The sequence below is a fragment of the Taudactylus pleione genome, unplaced genomic scaffold, assembly GCF_031769625.1.
Source record: "Taudactylus pleione unplaced genomic scaffold, aTauple2 ptg000758l, whole genome shotgun sequence".
Lineage (NCBI taxonomy): Eukaryota > Metazoa > Chordata > Amphibia > Anura > Myobatrachidae > Taudactylus > Taudactylus pleione.
This window is the reverse complement of record NW_028285160.1, coordinates 4,638,559-4,664,976: the sequence shown is the minus strand read 5'-3', so window position 1 is coordinate 4,664,976 and position 26,418 is coordinate 4,638,559. Positions and strand designations below refer to the sequence as shown.

The 26,418-nt window shown below is 40.0% G+C and overlaps 1 protein-coding gene across 2 annotated transcripts; it reads right to left on the bottom strand.

Annotated features, from left to right (window-relative positions):
• Window positions 1–21,495: 21,495 nt before the first annotated feature.
• TWIST1 (twist family bHLH transcription factor 1) lies at window positions 21,496–25,677 on the bottom strand. Of its 2 annotated transcripts, none has more exons than XM_088457348.1 (2): window positions 25,107–25,677; window positions 21,496–22,137 (listed from the first exon to the last, which is right to left on the bottom strand). In XM_088457348.1, the coding sequence occupies exons 1-2, from the start codon at window positions 25,512–25,514 to the stop codon at window positions 22,075–22,077; spliced, it is 471 nt and encodes a 156-aa protein (XP_088313474.1). In that variant the 5' UTR covers window positions 25,515–25,677; the 3' UTR covers window positions 21,496–22,074. The 2 variants fall into 2 exon arrangements, with proteins under 2 accessions (XP_088313474.1, XP_088313473.1); XM_088457347.1 differs by having other exon boundaries at window positions 21,499–22,137; window positions 24,977–25,677.
• Between the last annotated feature and the right edge of the window lie 741 nt (window positions 25,678–26,418).

The following is a 26,418-nucleotide window of genomic DNA, read 5'->3' as shown; positions in this document are numbered from 1 at the left end:
GTTCTTCAATATCGAGTCTGGGGTCTGTCATAATCTGTCTAGAAACCTTCATCTTTCATGGTTAATTTTGAAGTATGTTTCAGATCACCTACTTTCAGTTCGTACACTGACTATGAAATATAAGCTTCTAGGATTTGTTGTTAATTAGTTGAATCCATACTTTCTTCCTTTTATCTTTGCAGTATTCCCTTTGCCACCGCTCTCCATATGACCCCAAAATACAGATCCACACAGAGCTTTATAGCCGGCAAGGGGTTCTTTCATTCAAACCATTTACAATTTCTAAAGTACTCAATTCCATTTCATGTGTACAAGTAAATTTACCCCCCAATATACATTATAGACTTTTTGTTTTGCACACAGATGGGCTCAACACCCCAATTGTAAGCAGGAAGAGGATCATGCATGAAAGCACATATTTACATGCAGATGTGCAGTCAGACGTACAGTTATACAGCACTAGCATATGCACCAGGTTTTCACTACGAGAAAGAAAGTGTGTATACGACATCTATGCCCCACAAAAGCATAGGGAGAGCACATATTATTATTATCCTTTATTTATATGGCGCCACAAGGGTTCCGTAGCGAATTACATAGTACATAAACAAATAAGCACACAAGAAAACAGATATTAACATTACAAACAATGCAGGACAGATACATGATTTATACATTGCTGCATAACACTTAGATAAGCAGCATGGTGTCTGTAACCTAGAGTTGGGTGCTGTTGTAAATTAGAGTATAATTAAGTGAAGGAGAAGCACAGGAGGAAAGAGGGCCCTGCTCGTGAGAGCTTACATTCTAAAGGGGAGGGGCAGACAAACATGGGTGACAGATTGGCTGAATACAAGGGTTACAGTAGTCTAACATCTATGGAAAGGTTAGTCTAAACTTAGGGGAAAAAAAATATGAGTACAGCAAAATTGCACCAAGCCTCATGATTGGGGGCCACAGCCAAGGATCATTTGAGAGGTCATCTTGCTGCGTGGTTTGATAAGGTATAGTTGGAGTGGATAAGCAGATTGCATGGGGAGATCACGAGGGATGCGGGCAGCATTGGAGATCCAGGTGCAGGCACAATCCATAGGCATGTTGGAAGTGTGGTGGTAGATAAAAACAGTCCTTAATAGCAGGATTTGCTGATCTGTTAAATGCTCCTTCTGTTCTCCTCCTGTTTAACTCCTGAATAACTCCAGCTTTAACTTAAATGTTCTATTGACACTTTAAACAAGGCACTTCAAATCTAGGCTGTGATGTTATAGCAGCCCCGGCTATGGCAGCCTAGTAGTGACAAATAAGTATGAATCAAGCCAGGTGTCCACAATGATTCCACCCCCACCCCCTAAGACCCTCCTCATACAACAAAGGGTCAGCAGTAAAATAAACAAATGGTGAGAGGACTATATACCAACATAGATGCAGAGTAATTTCCTGCCTTGATATAGATTTTAAAATAATGTAAAATGCAGTCTTATCAATATGCTGGGTGCAGTAGTAGTGAATTACCTAGCAGATTTAAATGGCTGTGCAAATAAAAACCAAAGCAGCAATATGCTGGGTGCAGTAGTAGTGAATTACCTAGCAGATTTAAATGGCTGTGCAAATAAAAACCAAAGCAGCAATATGCTGGGTGCAGTAGTAGTGAATTACCTGTGGATGATAAGAGATGAAAAATCACATCACAGTTCCTTCCAGGTTCTAGTATAGTAAGTAATAACTCCTGAATAACTCCAGCTTTAACTTAAATGTTCTATTGACACTTTAAACTAGGCACTTCAAATATAGGCTCTGATGTTGCACATAAGCAGTATAGATGAGGATTGACAGTGTTAGTAGTAACTGTTGCATTACCCTATTTGCACACAATACAATAATGTAATGACATGTCATATACACGGGAGGTAGTTAAATTGCCGATCATAGGATTACCGGCTGATGAAATCCCGGTGCCAGAATCCCAAACTGTGGACAGGACACCGGCACGAAAATCCTGACACGAGGGGGCATGCTGACGCCGATAGCCGGCATCCCGATGGTGCCCTTAGCTGTTAGCCATGGGGGGGGGGTAGGTTTAGGCACCCTGGGGGGTTTAGCTTTAGGCTGCAGGAGCGGGGAGGTTAGGGTTAGACTATGGACAGGGGGAGTTAGGGTTAGGCACCACCGGGGGGGTTTGGCACTAAGGGGGCAGGGTTATTTTTAGGCTCTAGGGGGGAGGGTTAGGCCTAAAGGGTTAGGGTGTGGGGTAGGGAGGGTTATGGTGCAGAACAGGAGGGTTAGGGGGTGAAGGAGGGAAGGTTAGGGTACTTACGTGTCCCCTGTTGGGATTCTCAGCACTTGGATGCTGCTGTCGGTCTTTTGACAGCCGGCATCCTGAGTGCAGGGTTCTCATCCCCAACTCATATACACAACAGAGACTCCTGGCAGGTATTACTAAATTTCAAAGTGATGTACTGTGTATCTGTGAACAATTACTCCAGTGGCAACAGAAAACTTTTTGACAGGTTGCTTGCTGCAGTCTGCAGGTTCTGATTATTAGATGTGACCTGTGTGACTCAGTTTCATGTGTCTTGCATTTTAACACCCTTACATGATTATATTTCTCTCAAATGAAGCATGTTACACTTTTGTTTCATAAATGTACTATTGGGTTCAGATCTGGTGACTGAAAAGACATGGTATATGGGTAATATTGATGTCATGCTCATCAAACCATTGGGCAACCACAAACCTCACATGCATTATGGAAAGGAGTATTGTTATTCTGGAAGATGCCCGTCTCCATCAGGATAGAAATTCTGCACCTTGGAGTAAAGAGGATTATTAAAGAGTTATTAGCAATGACCTTACCTTGAAATGAAATAACTGCACCCAATCTGAGTCTGGAAAATGTGCGCCACAACATTATAGAACCACCAGAACCCATCACTATATTCAAGGCTGTAGAGCATAAGTTGGCACCACACATGTATTCATCCATTGGTTGATCATGGTGAAGGATGTAATTCATCTGACCATATCACCTTCCACCACTGCCATATTGCCTTCCCTCTTTCCACCACTGTCAGGTGCTTATGCCCATCTATGATATCCTGCCCTGGGAAGTTCTCCCCAGACCACTTCTCACTAAGCTGCCTGCTTGTGCTACAGGCTGACATTTGCAGTCAATTGATCTGGAGTTCCTCACCTGTTTTTGCACATCACATTAATGCCCAGGTATCACAATCTTGGAGTAAGTACTGCCCACTGCTCCTCTTTGCTGATTATGCTTTTTCCTCAGCGATCAAGGTTCAGGGGTTCAATTCCAACCAGGGCCCTATCTGTTTGGGATATCTGTGTGGGATTTGCATGTTTTCTCTGTGTTTTGTATAGGTTGGTTCTACAGTTTCCTTCCACACTATTATATATGTGTATGTGTATTATATATGTGCATGTGATTACATTGATACTATATATAAGAAACTATAGTAGCAGTAGTAGTAGTAGTAGTAGTAGTAGTAGTAGTAGCAGCAGCAGCAGTGGTAGTAGTAGTAGTAGTAGTAGTAGTAGTAGTAGTAATAGTAGTAGTAGTAGTAAAAGTAGTACAGGTTGAGTCTCCCATATCCAAAATGCTTGGGACCAGGGGTATTTTGGATAACGGAATACTCTGTATTTTGGAATATTTGCATATCATAATGAAATATCTTGGGAATGGGACCCCAATATACACACAGAATGTATGTATGTGTTATATACACCTTATACACACAGCCTGCAGGTCATTTTATACAATATTTTTAATAATTTGTGCCTTAGACAAAGTTTGTGCACATTAAACCATCAAAAATCATAGGTTTCATTATCTCAGTCATGCCAAAATTATTCTGTATTTCGGACTATTCCATATTTTGGAATATTTGGTAATGGGAGACTCAACCTGTAGTAGTAGTAGTAAAAGTAGCTGCAGTAGTAGTAGTAGTAATAGTAACAGTAGAAATAGAAGCAGTAGTAGTGGTAGTAGTAGTAGTAGTAGTAGTAGTAACAGTAGAAATAGAAGCAATAGTAGTGGTAGTAGTAGTAGTAGAAATAGCAACAGTAGAAATAGTAGCAGTAGCAGTAGTAGTAGTAATATTAACAGTAGTAGTAACAATAGTAGTAGTAGCAATAGTAACAGTAGAAATAGTAGCAGTAGTCAGGGGCGTGAGAGGGGGGGTAGCGGGTACAGATTACCCGGGCCCAGGCTTGCTGAGGGGCCCGGCGGGGGCCCGGTCTGACGCTGCCCCCCCTCCCTCACAGCAGCCCAGCACACAGCGTGTGCTGAGATGCAGTTACAGACTGCTCGTGGCTGCTGAGCAGCAGCCACAGCAGTCTCCTATGCCTGTGCGGTTGAGCGATCACACTGATCGCACCCCCCTGGCTTTGCACTGGGCTGAGGGGGCTTAAAATCCCCCTCCTCGGCACGCAAATCTTTTTTATTTCTTTTTTTTGGCAAGGCCACGCCTCCCGAGATTAGGAGACGCCCCCTATTACCGGGGCCCGCCTTGGCTCTTGGCGGCCCTGGCAGTAGTAGCAGCAGTAGTAATAGTAACAGTAGTAGTAATAGTAGTAGTAGTAGTAGCAGCAGTAGTAATAGTAACAGTAGTAGTAATAGTTGTAGTAGAAGTAGTAGTAGTAATAGTAGCAGTATTAGTAGTAATAGTAGCAGTAGTAGCAGCAGTAGTAATAGTAGTAGTATTAATAGTAACAGTAGTAGTAATAGTTGTAGTAGTAGTTGTAGTAGTAGTAGTATTAGTAGTAGAAGAAGTAGTAGTAGTAATAGTACCAGTAGTTGCGGTAACAGTATTAGCAACATTAACAGTAGTAGTAGCAGCAGTAGTAATAGTAGTAATAATAACAGTAGTAGTAATAGTAGTAACAGTATTAGCAGCAGTAGTAACAGTAGTAGTAGAAGTAGTAGAAGCAGCAGCAGTAGTAGTAGTAGCAGTAGTAATAGTAGTAATAGTAACAGTAGTAGTAATAGTAGTAACAGTAGTAGCAGCAGTAGTAGTAACAGTAGTAGTAGAAGTAGTAGCAGCAGTAGTAGTAGTAGTAGCAGCAGTGGTAGTAGTAGCAGTAGTAGTAGTAGTAGTTGTAGCAGTAGCAGCAGTAGTAGTAGTAGTAATAGTAACAGTGGTAGTAATAGCAGTAACAGTAGTAGCAGCAGTAGTAGTAATAATAGTAGTAGCAGTAATAGTAACAGTAGTAGTAATAGTTGTAACAGTAGTAGCAGCAACAGTAGTAGTAGTAGAAGTAGTAGTAGTAATAATAATTGAAGTCAATTATGTATCAATTAATAATATTGATGTACACAAAATAATTTATTATCTGTACTAATATATGCAGAACATTGTGTCAGTGGCTTCACTGGCCATGGTGACACCTGGTGCAGCTGGCAGAAATCCTTGCAGTGTTGCTGCTCGGTGACACCATCCAAGGGAGTGGCACAAAAATAGCAGAGTAGTGCTGATATTTTGGTGTCACCACATCGTATGGTGTCTCCAGGTACAGCCCGCACCCTCCTAGTGACGCCAGAGCATTGTGTCTGTCTGTTTGTTCCAAGTTGGTGCAAAACTACTGAACCAATTTTCATGAAAACTGCATCAATTTGTAGTGAAAACACTTAGAAATAATTTGCATTTTGTTTAATTTTGATCCGTCAAATTAAAGCTGAGCAACAACAAAAGCAAAATGTATTGTCATCATCAATGAAAGTGATAGGTGTGGCACAGGGGTGTTTCTAGAGAGGAGGGGCAGTCTCCAACACGGGCCCTCTCCTCTCCGCCCTGCGGCCGGCAGCGCACTGAGCTGTGCGCTGCCAGCACTGGAGTTATAGATTCTGAGCACTAGTGTGTGCCCAGAGTCTATAGTGTATGCACAGGATACCGATTTTTGAAATCCGAACCCCCCCGAGCCCCCCGATCCGAGGCCGATCCGAGTCAGGCTCGACTTTTCCCGCCTGACTCGGATCTGAAATCGAGGCAAAACGTCATCATCCCGCCTTCCGGGTCTCGCGGGTTTTGGATCCTATATAAGGTACCCGCGTCGGCGCCATTTTCTCACTCGGCTGTGGACAGTGAAGAGGGAGGGTGGGAGTTAGGGCTGGCTGGGCTGTGTAGTGTAGTGTAGTGTAGTGCAGTGTAGTGTTGTGCTGTGCTGTGCTGTGCTGTGCTGTGCTGCGCTGTGCTGCTATTGTCCATAGGGGCTGTGTCCACTACTTCAAAGTCCATAGGGGCTGACTGGACTGTGTTGTGCAGTCAGTTGTCCATAGGGGCTGTGTCCACTCCAAAGTCCTGTGCAGTGTCCCAGTCCTAAAGGGGTGCTGTAGTGTTGTCCAGGGGGTGCTCTGTCCGTCAGGGGTGCTCCCCCCAAGTGCAAAAAAATATATATATATTTTCTGTGTTTGTGAATTGTGTGAGCAGTAGTCGCACGTGCATCAACAAAGTAGTGCCAAGCGTGCGCTTGTGTCATAAGTAAAGGGCCAGCTGGCTTGACCGTTAAAGGGTGCTGTAACCCCCAAAGTACACTCCAAACAAAATAAAAAAATATATTTTTTTGTGTTTGTGAATTGTGTGCGCAGTAGCCGCACGTGCATCAACAAAGTAGTGCCAAGCGTGCGCCTGTGTCCCATAAATAAAGGGCCGGCTGGATTGACCGCTAAAGGGTGCTGTAACCCCCAAAAGGCACTCCAAACAAAATAAAAAAATATATTTTTGTGTGTTTGTGAATTGTGTGCGCAGTAGCCGCACGTGCATCAACAAAGTAGTGCCAAGCGTGCGCCTGTGTCCCATAAATAAAGGGCCGGCTGGATTGACCGCTAAAGGGTGCTGTAACCCCCAAAGGGCACTCCAAACAAAATAAAAAAATATATTTTTTGTGTTTGTGAATTGTGTGCGCAGTAGCCGCACGTGCATCAACAAAGTAGTGCCAAGCGTGCGCCTGTGTCCCATAAATAAAGGGCCGGCTGGATTGACCACTAAAGGGTGCTGTAACCACCAAAGGGCACTCCAAACAAAATAAAAAAAAAAATTTTTTTGTGTTTGTGAATTGTGTGCGCAGTAGCCGCAAGTGCATCAACAAAGTAGTGCCAAGCATGCGCCGGTGTCCCATAAATAAAGGGCCGGCTGGATTGACCGCTAAAGGGTGCTGTAACCCCCAAAGGGCACTCCAAACAAAATAAAAAAATATTTTTTTTTGTGTTTGTGAATTGTGTACGCAGAAGCCGCTCGTGCATCAACAAAGTAGTGCCAAGTGTGTTTGTGTTTTTGTGTTTGTGAATTGTGTGCGCAGTAGCCTGCGCCTGTGTCCCATAAGTAAAGGGCCGGCTGACTCATTTCTTAAAGGGTGGTGTAACCCACAAAGTGCACTAATTTCCAACAAAAATAAAAAATTATTTACTGTGGTTGTGTGCGACTTAGCCGCACGTATATATCAATATAACATAAATGGAGGACCAAACTTTCTCCGATAAAAATAAAATAGGGAAAGATCAAGAACCACTTCCTCCTAGTGCTGAAGCTGCTGCCACTAGTCATGACATAGACGATAACATGCCATCAACATCGTATGCCAAGGCCGATGCCCAATGTCATAGTAGAGGGCACATACAATCCCAAATGACAAAGTTCAGGAAAATGACCTTGAAAAAAACATTTAAATCATCTGAAGAGAAAAGTAAACTTGCCAATATGCCATTTACGACACGGAGTGGCAAGGAATAGCTAAGGTCTTTCCCTATGTTCATGACTAGTGGTTCAGCTTCACATGACGATGGAAGCCCTCCTCCCACTAAAAAAATCAAACGAGTTAAGCTGGCAAAAGCACAGCGAAGAACTGTGCGTTATAAGAAGATATCACAAATCCCCAAGGAGAGTCCAAGTGTGGTGGCGGCTGCGATGCCTGACCTTCCCAGCACTGGACGGGAAGAGGTGGCTCTTTCCACCATTTAAACGCCCCCTGCAAGTGCTGAAAGGAGCACCCACAGTCCACTTGCTGATATGCAAATTGAAGATGTCACTGTTGAAGTACAACAGGATGAGGATACTGGTGTAGCTGGCGCTGAGGAGGAAGTTGGCGAGGAGGATTCTGATGGTGATGTGGTTTGTTTAAATCAGGCTCCGGGGGAGACAGTTGTTGTCCGTGGGATGAAAAAGCCCATCACGGTCATGCCTGGGCAGAAGACCAAACATTCCACCTCTTTGGTCTGGCAATATTTCTATCCAAATCCGGACAACAACTGTCTTGCCATATGTACCATATGTAAAGGTGAAATAAGTAGGGTAGGGACGTTAACCACCTAGGAACATCCTCCCTTATACGGCACCTGCAGCGCGTTCATAAAAAGTTACTGTCAAGTTCAGAAACTTTGGCTAAGACTGTAAGCAGTCCAGGGACACCTAAATCCCGTTGTCCTGTTGTATCCAAGCACCTGCAAACCACACCGTCAACTCCCTCCTCGTCAATTTCTTCCTTAGTCAGGATCGGAAGTAGTCCTGCAGGCCATGTCACTGGCATGACTGACTCTCCTATCCGGGATTCCTCCAGAGGATCCTGCATTGATACGCCTACTGCTGCCGCTGCTGCTGTTGCTGCTGCTGGGAGTTGTTCATCATCCCAGAGAGGAAGTAGGAACACCACTACTTTTACTAAACAATTGACCCTCCAACAGTCCTTAGCGAGGAGGAGGAAGTACGACAGCAGTCATCCTGAAGCAAAATGTATAACTGAGGCCTTGACTGCTATGTTGGTGTTAGATGTGCGTCCGGTATCCGCCATTAGTGCAGTGGGATTTAGACAATTGATGGAGGTAGTGTGTCCCCGGTTCCAAATCCCGTCTAGATTCCACTTCACTTCGCAGCAACAGCAGCAGCGTCACCAGTAGCAGCATCTCAGAAACGCCAGCTCGTTCCAAGGCAGGCTACGCTGTGTATCACCGGTTTCAGTAAGAGGCACACCACCAACAACCTCTTAGAGAAACTGAGGGAAATCATCGCCCAGTGGCTTACCCCACTTAGACTCTCCTGGGGATTTGTGATATCTGACAACGCCACCAATATTGTGCGGGCATTACATCTGGACAAATTCCAGCACGTCCCATGTTTTGCTCACACAATAAACTTGGTGGTGCAGAATTTTCTGAAAAGCGACAGGGGCGTGCAGGAGGCGCTTTGGGTGGCCCGAAAAATTTCTGGCCACTTTTGCCATTCAGCGACTGCGTGCCGAAGACTGGAGCGCCAGCAAACACTCTTGAACCTGCCCCGCCATCACCTGAAGCAAGAGGTTGTGACGGTGTTGGAACTCAACCCTCTGTATGCTTCAGAGGATGGAGGAGCAGCAAAAGGCCAATCAAGCCTATACATCCACCTATGACATAGCAAAGGAGGGGGTATGCACCTGACTCAAGCGCAGTGGAGAATGATTTCCGTGTTGTGCAAGGTTCTCCAGCCCTTTGAACTTGCCACACATGAAGTCAGTTCAGACACTGCCAGCTTGAGTCAGGTCATTCCCCTCATCAGGCTTTTGCAGAAGCAGCTGGAGAAAGTGAAGGAGGAGCTAAGACGGATCGATTCCGCTCGGCATGTGGGACTTGTGGATGAAGCCCTTCATTCGCTTTGCCAGGATTCCAGGGTGGTCAATCTGTTGAAATCAGACCACTACATTTTGGCCACCGTGCTCGATCCTAGGTTTAAAGCCTATGTGGTGTCTCTCTTTCTGGCCGACACAAGCCTGCAGAGGTGCAAAGGCCTGCTGGTGAAAACACTGTCAGCTGAAGCGGAACGTGACACGTCAACAGCTCCTTCTTCATTTTCTCCCGCAACTGGGACTGCCAGGAAAAAAGTTAGGTATCCTAAGCAACCCGCTGGCAGTGATGCAGGGCAGGCAGGACCAAGTTTGGACATCTGGTCCGGACAGAAGGACCTGGCAACAATTTCTGACATGTCTACTGTCACTGCATATGATACTGTCACCATTGACAGAATGGTGGAGGATTACATCGGTGACAGCATCCAAGTAGGCATGTCAGACAGTCCGTACCTGTACTGGCAGGAAAAAGAGGCAATTTGGAGGCCCCTGTACAAACTGGCTCTATTTTACCTGAGTTGCCCCCCTCCAGTGTGTACTCCGAAAGAGTGTTTAGTGCAGCCGGGAACCTTGTCAGCGAAAGGCGTAGGAGGTTGCTTCCACAAAATGTGGAGAAGATAATGTTCATCAAAATGAATTATCAACTCTTCAAGGGAGACCAACCTCTAGAACGTACAGAGAGACCTGTGGTGGTGGATTCCAGCGGGGACGAGTTAATTCTCTGTGAGGATGAGGATGTACAGAACACTGAAGAGGGTGAGGAATCGGTGGATGAGGAGGATGAGGATGACATCTTGCCTCCGTAGAGCCAGTTTGTGCAGGGACAGATTAATTGCCAGCTTGTTTTGTGGGGGCCCAAACGAACCAATCATTTCAGCCACAGTCGTGTGGCAGACCCTGGCGCTGAAATGTTTGGTTTGTTAAAGTGTGCATGTCCTGTTTCTACAACATAAGGGTGGGTGGGAGGGCCCAAGGACAATTCAATCTTGCACCTCTATTTTTTTCTTTGCATTTGCATTATGTACAGTTTGGGGCCTAGTTTTTCAAACTGCCATCCTGTCTGCCACTGCAGTGCCACTCCTAGATGGGCCACGTGTTTGTACCGCCCACTCGTATCGCTTAGCATAGTCATCCAGCTACCTCGGTGCAACCTTTTGGACATAAAAACACTATTGTGAGGTGTGAGGTGTTCAGAATAGACTGGAAATGAGTGGAAATTAAGGTTATTGAGGCATAGGAGCAGAAAAACCCACAAATTCTGTGATTTTAGCTGTTTTTATGGTTTTTTAAAAAAAAAAATACAGATCCAAAACACAAAACCCAGAACCCAAAACACGGAAGGGTGGTTTTGGCAAAACCAATCCAGATCCAAAACACGAAGAAAGATCCAAATCCAAAACCAAAACACAAAACACGAAAAGTGGCCGGTACACACCCCTAATAGTGGAGGCACCGGTCACAGGGCTATTATCATCTGCTGCAGCAAAGATCCAAAGCGAAATCAATATCATGTCCATTTACATAGATAGACAAAAAATAAATAAATGCATTGCAGCGTATATATATATATATATATATATATATAGCTAATGTACAAATGATGATAATAGTCTAGACAGTCATTAGATACCCATGCAGCTACATCAAAGCTACTGTGTAGCAGTAATGTCTCATAGGCTGACACACACTACTTAACACTTCCTATGAAATATTCCCAGATATTTGAATGACTGGACTTCAGGCTATCATTGCCCAAACAGAACGATGGCTGCTACTGTATTAGGACTGCGGCAAGATATGGGCTCATTAGCTGCTTGAGTGTCTGAGTTCCCAGCATGGAGTGGAATATAACTACTGTATACAGTTGTGTGGGACTCAGTCACTCAGTAGTGTGTTAGGAGCTTATGACAACACTTTAAGCTTTCACCTTTCCAGATACTCACAGTATCAGCAACAGTATATCCCTACGTCCCATCCCAAACAGCATTACATAACATTACCTAAATCATCATCTCAGTCAGTATTTTGCCTGTCACTGTGTTGTATTGCTCATTTACATATTATATTGCGTTTGATAGCTATAACGACCGTGGCCTCTACCTTTGATCCTCATAGTTTATGGGGCATCTGTATTTTGTCTTAAACGACTGGAGGCAAAAATTACATTTTATTTTATTTTTTTGTTCATGATGAGTTTCCTTATGTAATTGGAGTAGATGGAAATTAAATGCAGTATCACAGCTGGGTGAGGGAACAATTAAAGTGCACAGCCAGGGGTCCAAGCTGTGCTCAGGCACATTCACAAAACCTCACTGTGTGCTGAAATGCTAGAACCTGTTTTAAAAACACAATGGAGCCTCTTCAAACGCTGCCTTTAAGTGGATCACTAACCCCTCCTATTCCGCACAATAATTAGAAAAGTTCGTGTATTGCCTGGCTATGCCACATTGCTAAATGCTTCAGTAAATATTGATGGCATTGATAATGTTGCCTATAATTAAAAAAAATATACAGATTTTGGTCTCAGCTATGCACTCATGATGTTCTGCATAGTAGTGTGTGTCCTTTTGTAGTCATCCCCAGCTCAGGGCTGATTTAGGTAACTATTAGTTAATCTTGTTTAATAGACTGTCAAGACATATTAAAATTTCAGTGGCGTGTTTTGCCTTTTGGGGACAGGGTCCTGACCAGCAAATATGAAACTATATTGTTCTCTTTCCTCCAAAATATCAATACACCGTATCATGTTTTTAGATTGACTAAGTATTCCCACATGTTGCATCAATAATTAAAATTTTATTGACATTTTGGCTGGGCTCCTAAAGATGAATATCATTCAGCTGCTAAACAATCAATAGGTTTGAAGATTTTTTTGCATTATAATTTTTTATTATTCTCTTAGAAGATGAGAGAGAGAGAGACAGAGAGAGAGACAGAGAGAGAGAGAGAGAGAGAGAGAGAGAGAGAGAGAGAGGCAGAGAATTTACTAAGATGGGAGTTCTATTAGAAAGTGATGTGTGTTGCCCATAGCAACTTATCAGATTCTACTTCTCATTTATCGAGAGAGAGAGTATGAATCAGACTTGTGATGTGTGTAGGGGACAGACTGTTAGACAGAGGGGGATCAGTACCTGTTGTCTCGATGCTATAATAACCTACAGAGTACAGGACTGCATTGCAAAGAGGCGTGCCGAGTTTAATTCGAACTTGCTGAAAACATGGTTTTAAAATAATTGTTCATGTCCAGAAAAGATTACCAATATAAAACACACATTGGGCAAAGTTATTTACTAACTATGAAATAGTATTTGTCCCTCGCCTTACATGTTAATATTAGCAACCTTTAATTGCTTTGCATTTATATATAAACGAGGGAGTTTGGCAGATGTATTTGAGAATAAACATGACAATGATGGGTCATAGCCCCATATAGATTTTGTATTTAGGACAATCGTGGTGCTGGAGTACTGTAACCCACACTGTTTGTGTATTATCTATCTATCTATCTATCTATCTATCTATCTATCTACCATCTGATCTATCTCTCTCTCCCCTCACACATACAACTATTATTGAACCTGATTCTTTTACGTTAATTATAGTTACATTTCATAGGGACACAAGAAATAAAATGCAATGGGAATCGGCATGTGGAATTGATAAGCCCCCTCCGTGGCATGTGTTACTGCTTTGTGTTACACAAACATGAAAGTGTGGATGGACATATATTGACCTTTCAATACAGACTGGGGACGTGTCCTCGTTAGACCAAATTCCCACCATTTGTCATCAGCTTGGCACCTTTGGGTGCAATAAATGGACGATATTGTGTATTTACCGTTAGGGTGATCTGACATGATGCACTGATGAGGAATATCACCTGCAGGGCCAATGTAGGACTTATAAAAAAATAAATATTGTCTGGTACAAACTTAACAATTCACAACATGTTACAGGAGTATTAGTAATACATATATAATCCCATGTACAGTTACACTTGCTCTATATTGGTATGCATAAAAATATTCACCGATTTCATTTTAATAGAGAATTCTCTAATTATCACTGTGCAGAATGACATTTATGAGAATGGTATTATGTATAGATATTATTATACATTGAAATGAACCTATAAATTCTGCCATTGATCTCAGTCAGCTGAAGCTTTTTAGGCTGACAAAAGATGATTGTTTAGCAAGTCCGGGTTGTTCTGATACTGAAACCATTTCTATACTGATACTGTACTTCGGTCCATTTTATGTCAGTATAGAGTGATGTAATGTATCAAACTGTGCTGCTTAGAAAGAATAGACACATATTAGCCAGAATAACCCAGTAATCACTGAATATTGTTCACATGATAGTAGAAGGCAGAACTTCCCAAGGCAGCTGTACCGTTCTGCATGCTGACTGTACATTGGGTGTAGCACAGGTGCACTACTGGTGACACTAGCCTGGCCTCATTCACACCCGCTCCAGCCAAATCTGTATATCACACTCTGATGCTTTATTTCATGAGCCGTGACATTGTTTCATCATGCCTTTAATTCCCCCGGCAATAGTAACATGGAATTTAATTCACAATTCAGAGGTATCATTACATCAAATGTCTCTGAATCAGAAGAGCTATTCGTACAGATACTCTATGTATTGCATGCCATGGGTGCAAATCCTTCATTAATATGTACCATCCCTTTCTTGTCCCCTCTCCACCTATATTCTTTTTCTTTCTTTCTTTCTTTCTTTCTTTCTTTCTTTCTTTCTTTCTTTCTTTCTTTCTTTCTTTCTTTCTTTCTTTCTTTCTTTCTTTCTTTCTTTCTTTCTTATATATATATATATGTGTGTGTATGTGTATCTATATATATAAATATATATATATATATATATATATATATATTTAATGGGAGAGAGAGAAAGAGAGAGAGAGAGGCAGATAAATGTATGCGTATATATGATATCTATCTATATCTATCTGTCTGTCTGTCTGTCTGTCTGTCTGTCTGTCTATCTACTGCTCTCAGGACAAAAATCGTGTACACAAAATGACAGTGCACTCTAGTGATGCATCGGACACCTATATATGACGTGTCTCTGTTATGTACATTAGTGCAGCCTATAACCCTAATACATTGAGACGTTCTGTCACACCTACATGGAGACGGATTGTGTGATATGTTTGAACTCTAGAAAAAGAAAAACTAGTGTCAGATATTATACAGATTATCATAGTGATTTATAGGCCCTGTGATGTATCTATCTTACAGGTAGACTGTTGGAGCACAAACATGGAGTTAAAATACAGGAAACAGGTTAAAAAATAATTATTAAACAAAAAAAATGTATATAAGAAATTCTGAAAGTTCAGTATTGTGGTAAAAATGTATCCGCTTCTGTAACATATATGAAAACAACGGAAGTAAAATAACACTAATCTTTATTTACGCATAAACAAACTATCCAAAAAAAAAGCAACTATTTTTAGTTGCCAGTATTCCATCTATAATGTTTGAATGTATGCTATATGCTAGCATTCTTGCAATCATATTTCATTCACTGAGAAGCCAGGTGTTTATCTATAGGGACTGTGTAGCCCTATAAAATCAGACTTAAATCCCAAAGGGAGTTGGCAGTCTGTTTGAAATTAACACTAATTTAGCTGGTATATCAACAAACCCTTCAGATAACGCGTATCATTGTCAGTGGACACGCTGGATATCTCCAATGTTCCTACAAGTGGAATCATTCAGCCATCATTACAGGCTCTAAGGACCCAGTGACTGAGTTCCTCACCATAAATAAGGCACTTATTACACAGTGGACCATGTACTAATCACCTGTATTATTTATCTAAAATTCGTTTAAAAGGTAATAGCATAGGGTTAATTTAATTATTATTATTATTATTATTATTATTATTTGAAATAAATATGAGCTATACTCCTTCACAAATAAGGAGCATCACTTAGAATTATTCCTCTGAAGGCATTCATGTATTGTTAACTATTATTTACAATTAATAATAAAATGTTACATTTCATTCTATACAGATTTCCTCTGATGTATAGCTTGTTACTAGGTCCAGGTTCCTGGGGGAAGCTGTACATAGACTCTTTACTACATCTGTGTATTACATACATATTGGCGTTCTCCTTCATGCAGAGAACTGCAGCTCACAAACATTAAGCTTTTATGCTACGAAATCAACATAAATTCCCATAAACTCTATGCTGTAATACACCGTGTAGTTACCCACTTTATATTGTACTACTGGCAGCTGTGCAGTTCTAATATGTGTGAACTGCATTAACATCTATAAATCACTGTGCATAGAGATAAATAACACTGCAAGGAGCACGGTCTTTTATTGAAAAGAATACAATAATCTTCTTATAAGTCCTATGAACAAATTATATATATATAATCATAAATATTAAAATATTATACAAAATATGTATTGCCAATACATCACCGGCACAAAAAGACAAATATACGCAGACATTATATATAATGCATTATATATATATATTGCAGTAAGAGCAACAATTCAATTACATGTATGTTCTTTATAGTGAATTCCCTGAATTGAAAATTAAATTACTTTAAATAAAAGTGTAAAGATTTATTTTCTGCATATGTTGTGATCCTGCTAAGTTAATACAGAAAGGCAGAGTGACTGACAGGCAGACATACTGTAGAATAGATCTATGACTTGTGATTACATTTCCAAATGACTGCATTGGTATTTCAGCAGCCCATCAGGGGGACATCAGCCAGCGGTAGCATTTAGGAGTGGACCTGCAGGACCTATATACACCAGATATACTGTATACATATACACCATACCGCGTGTCTTTCAGCTCATGCTCCAAGCTTGCAGACCTCAGATCTGTCAGAGGGGACATTCCTCCCGGGTTCTTGTCATCCAGCACCCCTTTCAAAGGAACAATTGATTAGTCTCAGGGTGTCCCAGGCTGTGATCCGATACTCTCCCAAGGATCAAACGTTTGAGGTGCCAGGCCAGGCTGCCCCTGCAGCAGCATCAGCATTGATAAATAACAGTACATGGTAGGGCTCTGCAACCCTGTGCACGGTGCAGCACAGTGAGATTAGAGAGGGCCCATGGAAGCACTGTGAGTGCTGTGTGAGAAGGAGGGGCTCAGCCCCACTAGCAACTTACACATCTGTTCATTTCACGTGACAATTTAGGGGGGGGGGGCACTGTAACATCTGGTCAAAGTAAAAATCCCATCCAGGTACCTGTTAAACCTTTCACAGTCCAGGATCTTCTGTGCACCAAGTGAGCTGCACAGGGAGGGCATCCAACCCACTCACACTGCTGGGATGTCCTGTTACTGCCCTGTCACAGGTAACTGAGGGCTGCTTCAGCTGGTTAAAAAGTGAAATGTACAATGAAAACAGGCTGCCAAAGAGTATGAGAAGCAGATAAATACGATGTAGGAAGCATCCAAACTTCTCTCACATCTCAGCTACAATTAAATTGTAATTACAAAATTAAATTGCAACATTTATCATTCTTTACTCTATGGTGAAGGCTGATCATGGCTTTAATGTATGTGCACAAACTTTATATCAAATTTATGAATGTAATGATCTATCTATACGTAATATACATGCTCCAGATTGTTTGCAGTGACAAAGCAATATATTTTTGTAATTATATATATATATATATATATATATATATACACATATCTATATACATAAATATATTCATATTATATATATATATATATATATACACACATTTCTTCTATATACATAAATATACTCATACTATATATATAAACTATGTATATATATATATATATATATACACACATATCCATATACATGAATATATTATAATATATATATATATACATATTCATATATATAAATATATATATTTATGTATATCCATAAATATATTTATATATATATATATATATATATATATAATTTTCAGGTGCGGTTTTTCTAAATGGTTGAGTAGTAAAAAGGGGACTTTGTGCTAGTGATTGTAACCTGCTCCACCTTCATGTGACCTGCCAAATGCCCTGTCTCATTTTATAGACATCTGGAGATTCCAGGCATGCCTCAAACTCCAATTACACACCTTCTTCAAAGAATACGAGCTTTGATTTGCAGAGGACATTAAGAGGATTGAATCCGCAGAAACCGTTACTTGCCAATAGTTAATGCAATATAAATCCTATAAAAATGTTTACTACCCAGGCCATTTTGTTGTTCGTGAGATTAAAACGCAAAGCAATTAAAATAAGCCCAGACCCCACTTTTAAATAATGGCTTTCCTCATAGCTCTTATTGTTTACAGTATGTTCTGCTTAGTCTGAGCTACTTCAAAAGTTATCAGGCTCAGCACCTCCTTTAAATACAGCCTTGGAGGAGGTTATACATTGGTTTATTTCCCAAATATATTATCCTGCACTCCTGACTGGAGTATCTATAACGATAGATAGATAGATAGATAGATAGATAGATAGATAGATAGATAGATAGATAGATAGATAGATAGATAGATAGATAGATAGATAGATAGATAGATAGATAGACTATCACGTATGTACTGTAATATAGCTAAAGTATTTTTGTATTTAAAAAGTCTCTTTACATTGACTTATTGTTGTTTTAATCTATTTTTCACAGTAAACCAATCTTAGGACCATAAGGATTTCAAAGTACCATATAACTACAAGTCCCAGAAAGCCTCTGACTGGCTTTTGGATGCCTCCCTCTGACTGGCTGTTGGATGCCTGCCTCTGACTGGCTGTTGGATACCTGCCTCTGACTGGCTGTTGGATGCCTGCCTCTGACTGGCTGTTGGATGCCTGCCTTGAACTATTGAATACATTTCTGATTACTCTTTTATCGCGTCTAATTATTACATTGTGCTGGATAATGTGTGTTTTGTCACATCTGAGAACCTGCTGTACACTGCATTGCAGTGATGGCCATTCATATCTGTGGTTAATATGGTTAGAATGTCTCCTATCAGTAGTGTTTCCACCAGCAGGTCCTCTCTGTGTTGACCCACGCCACAGGTGAACCTCTGTAACTTCTGCAGACTAGCTTGGCGTTCCCCTAGCATTTGTTCTTTGCACGTTTGTTTTTCTTAAAATTACAGATGCAGGGAAACCGCCTGACATCATGGGAGTAGGACAAATGTTCACTTTCAAAGATTCCTGGGCAGGACTTCAAGTGAAATCATATGCTTAAGACGAATTTGATACTGGACTTACAGAAAATAGCTATTCCCACTTTGCCAAACCGAAGAATGTGCAAAATGCTCCACTTTTCCTACAGAATACCAAAAGGCTCCTTGAAATGCGGATTTTGCAGAGAGCTGAAGTCTTGGGTTGCAAAACATTGTGGCTTCATCAAAACAACAGAGTGACTTGGTGTAGCTGCATGCACGAATCTCTGGACCTTTATGGAGAAGCCCATAGCTTAAATGTAGGATATCAACTGCATTTCTCTATTTAGCTGTATCTTAAGCAAAGGTTCATTAATGAAGGAAGTATTGAAACTATATGGTTTCTGTAAGCATGTGCTTATATTATATTACATTATATGGTAACGAGCACTATTTTCCTGGATTTAAGCATAGATTGATTGTAGTACATATGTCAAAGCAATTCTATAACGTTTTATAGATAGGTAATAGAAAGATAGATAGATAGATAGATAGATAGATAGATAGATAGATAGATAGATAGATAGATAGATAGATAGATAGATAGATAGATATTACACAGAGTAGATGACTATGTGATTTTGAAAGCCTTGATTGCCAAGCAGCTCAGCACCTGTCCTACAGTATTTGACTGGCCTCATGCATAGTAATTTAGGAAAACACTAAGAAATAGACAGAATCGTAAAGTCACTACCTGACCTTACAGTGAATGGGGATGGGCGCTATAAACAGTGATGTACATGTGTGTACTGTACATGCATTACATTTCCAAATAATATTTGTGTCTTGGTGAAAAGATGGTTCTAACCAAAATCTCAGAAGTAACAGATCAACATGGAAGATAGACAGCAATAGTCTACATTTCTAGAAGTGTGATGAAACTGAAAAGCGAATATAAAATAAACAATGTATCATTGCTAATAAATTTACGAACATTAACGCAAATTTGCGTGCAAACTTATTTTTGATGCTGGAGTCTTCCTGCTGTGTTATATTTATCAGCCCACAATAACAGCCTATAGTGCGAGGGCTAAACCTAGTGTGTATGTTCTCCCTCTGCCCTGTTATCCCCAGCCCTTTTCCTCTTGTTTTCCGAAGCAGACCACCTAACCTTCAATCCAATTTTCAAAGTGCTCGTTAATCCCATGATAAACACAAAACTCTGCTGGCTTTCTTCTGCAAACACTACCAGCAGCTCTAAGATATGCACAATATTAAATTCATAATGATGCAGTGTCAGCAATACATAGCAATACGTGGAAACAAAAACACCGGGGGCACTAGAATCCCCCAACCTCTGGTTATGCAAACACAAAAAAGGAAAAAAAAACTCCTTTGAAAAACAGATATATAAGTATATTTGCCCAACGCATCGCCTAAACTCCAATGGCAGAATCGTCTTTCACGTTTTAACAATGTTTATCTGTGTACATCATTGTATCTTGTTTTTATTTTATTTTAAATGAATGCAATTTATTCAGGAGAATCAAATACAATGCACTCCTTCTGTTATTGTAACAACAGCGATGAAAGGCATTATAATGTGCATCGGCCTAATCCAGTGTCTCTCTCACATTTTGCACACTACATTACTATAAAAATGGTAAAACAATTATATTACTATATTGCACTTTCTCTTACTCAAGTACGTTTATATTTTGACAGCTGAATTTTGTTGAGACACAAAACTTTTGTGTTTTAACACACACACACCTGTATGTATGTATATATATATATATATATATATATATATATATATATATGTACACGCATTACTATAAAAATGATAAAATACAATTATATTGCTAATCGCACTTTCTCTTAGTCTAGCACGTTTATATTTTGACATAGCTGAATGTTGTTGAGAGACACAATACTTTTTTGTTTGAGCACACACACACACACACCTGTATGTGTGTGTATACATACATATATATATATATATATATATATATATATATATATTTACACATTATATATTTATATATATATATATATATATACACGTTTGTGTAATATATATATATATATATATATATATATATATATATATACGCTGCAATGCATTTATTTATTTTTTGTCTATCTATGTAAATGGACATGATATTGATTTCGCTTTGGATCTTTGCTGCAGCAGATGATAATAGCCCTGTGACCGGTGCCTCCACTATTAGCTTTGGAAAGAGCAGGACAAATGACCCTGCAGAATTGTACAACAAAGTGTGACATTCTACACTGCAGTCCTAACTAGGCAGAAAGGAAAAGTGGCTGTGTAAATCAGGGTCCTGGGCCTGTTAGAGTAGTGGATAAAGTGACCTGCTCGCCCATCTCCCACCTATTGACATTATTTAGTGCCCTGTTGAGGGAAGGCAGCAATCCTCGCAGTATCCCTGCTAAGGAAAGCAGAATAATAAAACTGTCTCAATAAATAAGGTCTGTGTCTGTCAGTAGCTGGTTTATTTGAGTTTGTTTACATTAACCCCCCTGTCATGGGCTACTTTACAACTAAACAAGCAGGTACTGTATTTTCGATCAACGATAGATAGATAGATAGATAGATAGATAGATAGATAGATAGATAGATAGATAGATAGATAGATAGATAGATAGATAGTATATCTAAGTAGGGTATTACTTCATACCGATCAAATTGCTTCTTCATTCATATTTATTTATTGCAGAAAAATAATATACAATGATATTTACAAAACAACCATAAAAATATGAATGCAATTAGACACCCGATCTAGCTGCATTTTTTTTTTTTAAAAACACGGATCAATAAATAAATAAAATGTTTACTTTGTATCTCAGAGAAAAGAATGATAAAAAACAATATGCAGCCGGTGGTATTATCAGAAGGACTTTCTGAACCAAGTTTTCAAATAACAAAAATAGTTTTGCTTGTTTCTTCTCTCCTATAAAAAACATATTTTGAGTTTCATTAGTAACGTTCGAGAATGGGGAACGTCTCTTTTAAGTGGCTTCAAAGGCACGACTGGTGGGAATGCATGCAATAAAAATAATAAAAAAAAATCAGATAAAAAAAGAGGAAAATCCCAACATTCTTCGTCAAAAAAATACAGATTAGAGATTGTTCAGACTCAAATCAGAATGTAAAATGTAGTGGTGACCCTGCTATCATCAGTCTGCTGTGTGGTCACTGGTCCCAGGCCTGCGTCCTTCTATAAGTGCTCCCCACGCCCTGTCTGCCGGCTCTTCCAATGGATGGAAATCCTCTCTGATTGTTTATTTGGCTTTTATAGGTATCCAGCTTCAGACTCTAGGCTGTCCATTTCCTCATCCATTGGAAACAGTCTCATCTGGGAAGAGAGAACATGCACACATGGGTTATAGCATTTATGCTGCCACAATGTTTGGGTCCTATAAACATGCTGACAGCAGAATTAGAGGCAAAGAGAACACACCGACTCCTATAGGAGCTGCCAACTCCAGGGTGCACAGAGAGTATAGGCTGTACACAATGCTTTAGTATAGAGAGTATAGGATGTGCACAATGCTTTAGTATAGAGAGTATAGGATGTGCACAATGCTTTAGTATAGAGAGTATAGGATGTACACAATGCTTTAGTATAGAGAATATAAGATGTGCACAATGCTTTAGTATAGAGAGTATAGGATGTGCACAATGCTTTAGTATAGAGAGTATAGGATGTACACAATGCTTTAGTATAGAGAGTATAGGATGTACACAATGCTTTAGTATAGAGAGTATAGGATGTACACAATGCTTTAGTATAGAGAATATAAGATGTGCACAATGCTTTAGTATAGAGAGTATAGGTTGTGCACAATGCTTTAGTATAGAGAACATAAAACATAAGGGTTTAGTATGGATAGTATACAATAAAAATAAGGGATTATATAGAAAGTATAGGATGTACATAAAGGTTTAGTATAGAGAGTTTAGGATGTACAAAACCGGTTAGTATAGAGAGTATAGTGTATACATACAGTTTAGAATAGAGAGTATAGGATGAACATAATGGTTTAGTATAGAGAGTATAGGATGAACATAATAGTTTAGTAAAAAGTATAATACAGTAAATAAATAACTGTTTGGTATAGAGAGTATAGAATGTACACACAAGTTTAACATAGAGTGTATAGGATATAAATAACTGTTTATTATTGAGTGTATAGGATGTACACAAAGTTTGGTATAGATAGTATAGGATGCAGATAACGGTTTAGTATAGAGTGTATAGGATGCAAATAATGTATAGAGAGTGCAGGATGTACATAACGGTTTACTATAGATAGTATAGGATGCACATAACGGTTTAGTACAGATAGTATAGGTCATAACGGGTGAGTATAGGATGTACATAACGGTTTAGTATAGATAGTATAGGATGCACCTAACGGTTTAATATAGATAATATAGGATGTACATAACGTGTTAGTATAGGATGCACATAACGGTTTAGTATAGATAGTATAGGCTGTACATAACGGGTTAGTATAGGATGCACATAACGGTTTAGTATAGATAGTATAGGATGCACATAACAGTTTAGTATAGATAGTATAGGATGTACATAACAGTTTGGTATAGATAGTATAGGATGCACATAACAGCGTAGTATAGATAGTATAGGATGTACATAACGGTTTAGTATAGATAGTATAGGACGCACATAACAGTTTAGTATAGATAGTATAGGATGTACATAACAGTTTAGTATAGATAGTATAGGATGCACATAACAGTTTAGTATAGATAGTATAGGATGCACATAACAGTTTAGTATAGATAGTATAGGATGTACATAACAGTTTAGTATAGATAGTATAGGACGCACATAACAGTTTAGTATAGATAGTATAGGATGCACATAACAGTTTAGTATAGATAGTATAGGATGTACATAACGGTTTAGTATAGATAGTATAGGATGTACATAACGGTTTAGTATAGATAGTATAGGATGTACATAACAGTTTAGTATAGATAGTATAGGATGTACATAACAGTTTGGTATAGATAGTATAGGATGCACATAACAGCGTAGTATAGATAGTATAGGATGTACATAACGGTTTAGTATAGATAGTATAGGACGCACATAACAGTTTAGTATAGATAGTATAGGATGTACATAACAGTTTAGTATAGATAGTATAGGATGCACATAACAGTTTAGTATAGATAGTATAGGATGCACATAACAGTTTAGTATAGATAGTATAGGATGTACATAACAGTTTAGTATAGATAGTATAGGACGCACATAACAGTTTAGTATAGATAGTATAGGATGCACATAACAGTTTAGTATAGATAGTATAGGATGTACATAACGGTTTAGTATAGATAGTATAGGATGCACATAACAGTTTAGTATAGATAGTATAGGACGCACATAACGGATTAGTATAGATAGTACAGGATGTACATAACGGGTTAGTATAGATATTATAGGATGTATATAACGGGTTAGTATAGGATGCGCATAACGGTTTGGAAAAGGAGGTATAGCAGGATTATATAATAGTTGGGTGTAGAAAGAAGATAACGGTTTATTATAGAATGTATATATTGAAAATAAAGGTTAAAGGTAAAGGATAGTGTGCAAATAATGAATGAGGACGTAAATAACGGGTCTGTATATATTTTATATGGATGTAGGTAATGGTGTTGCATATATAGGTATAGGGTGTAAATAACGGCTTGTTAACCATTATATATATAATGGATTGTTATAGAAATTATAGGAAGTAAATAAAGTATTGCACAAGTTACATGAGGCAATACAAGAAACAGGACGAACTTACTGACTACATTAACTCCTGTTACTCCGCAGTAAAGGCTCTCAAATCCCAAACTACCAGAAGTGAAAGGGTTTGTAATGAAAATAAAGGCTGTAGCCACAGGCAGTACTGCAGAAATGACAGCAATGTCTGCCTGGTGTGTTGCTGAAGCTTAGATCAGGGATACAGACGTACATTACATCCCCGTTTTATTAAGATCCCTTTCCTAGGCCCCTTCCCTATGATCTAACCTAACTATTGTGAGTCTCCGAACATTGCGCACGGAAGCTGGATAGGGGCTAGCGGTTTAGGACATGGGATAAAGCGTCCTCAGCCCCCAGACAGTGCCCTCAGGGGGGAACATGGAGGTAGGAAAGTGGGGCTTACCTGTGTGTGTATCTTTGCTGCGAGAAGTGAGAAGTTGTTAGTGAGATGCAGACATAGACCATGCTCCCTCCATCCTCCACACTGAGAACGCATAGCTTAGCCTCTCATGGGCCACATAACTGCAACTTGCCATTTTGGAGTCCAGCTCATCGCTCTGTAAGACCTGGCAGAGGAAGTCTATGTATCTGGAGGCCAGTTTCAGGGTCTGGATCTTGCTGAGTTTGTCAGAGGGCAGGGTGGGGATGATTTTGCGCAGGGCAGCAAAGGCTTCGTTGAGGGACTGGGTCCTCTGGCGCTCCCTGACGTTGGCCATGACTCTCTGGGTCTGGAGCTCCTCAAAGGACTGGGGGCTGCTGCCTGTGCTGCTGGCTTTCTTGTTCTTTTTCACAGAGGTGGGGCTGTCTGGGTCCTCGGGGTTCTTCCTAGGGGCCCTCTTCTTTCTGCATGCCCTCTTGCTCTGCTGCCTGTCAAGCTCTTCCTCGCTGTTGCTCAAGCTGTCCACGGGGGAGACCGGGGAGCTGGACTCTCCCTGCATCATTTTCCACCAGCACTATGGAGAGAAAGAGCCAGGGCAGAGGGAAGGGGACTGTCCCAACCGGTCTCCCCAGAAATCAGCCTTCTCCAAGGTGGGGGGCAGGACTGCATCCACACATAAAGCCCAGCCCTGTCACTGTGTCCCCAGGCGCCAACGTGTTTCTGAGTGGATGCAAACTTTTCTGAGCTCTTATATTTCTAGCTGGCAGAAGGATTTTGGGGGGAGCTTCCGATTGGCTGATCTGCCTCCCCCTCCACGTTACTGGGAGTGTCCTCCCTTTCTCCAACTTTTATTAGGTTTCCGCTAAGAAAAAAAAAGGAAGAAACTTTTTTTTTGCCATTAGTCCCTGGGATATTTTCTTAATAAATCCTACTAAATAATCCCTTTTTCTGCATTCACCCGGGACACATAACGTATGTGGCTGTGTGATCTGGAAGAAGTGTTTCCTTCAGATCTACAGGCTAATCTGGACATCAATAGGCTGCTACTTCGATTTTTTTTTTTGGAAGGGGGAAGCAATGTGTGTTAATTGTAAATCTGTGTTTTTGCAGCATTAACCCCTTCCTTGGTGAAGGAGCACAGAGGAAGGAACTCCTGTCAGTCAGGGGGTTAATGCATGGATGTGAATTCATCGTCCAATAAACCTGATTGCACAATTTTACATTCCTTTCTTTAGGCATCTTGTTTAACTCATATTAAAATAAACAAAGAAAAAATAATACTAATAATATGAATATTTATAATAATAATTGTTCATTTAATCTATTGTGTAACACATTTCTGTATTTTCGGCACAATAAATAATGCCCTGATTGGGGATAAACAAAGTTACAGTATTCATGGTATTTCCCATCCTTTTAATATTAATCCCTGTCCTATAGTGTCCCAGGATTGGTTACTGTAATTA

Excerpts from the sequence above, each read along its gene's own strand:
- TWIST1 (XM_088457347.1), bottom strand. The coding sequence starts at position 25,514 with ATGATGCAGGGAGAGTCCAGCTCCCCGGTCTCCCCCGTGGACAGCTTG.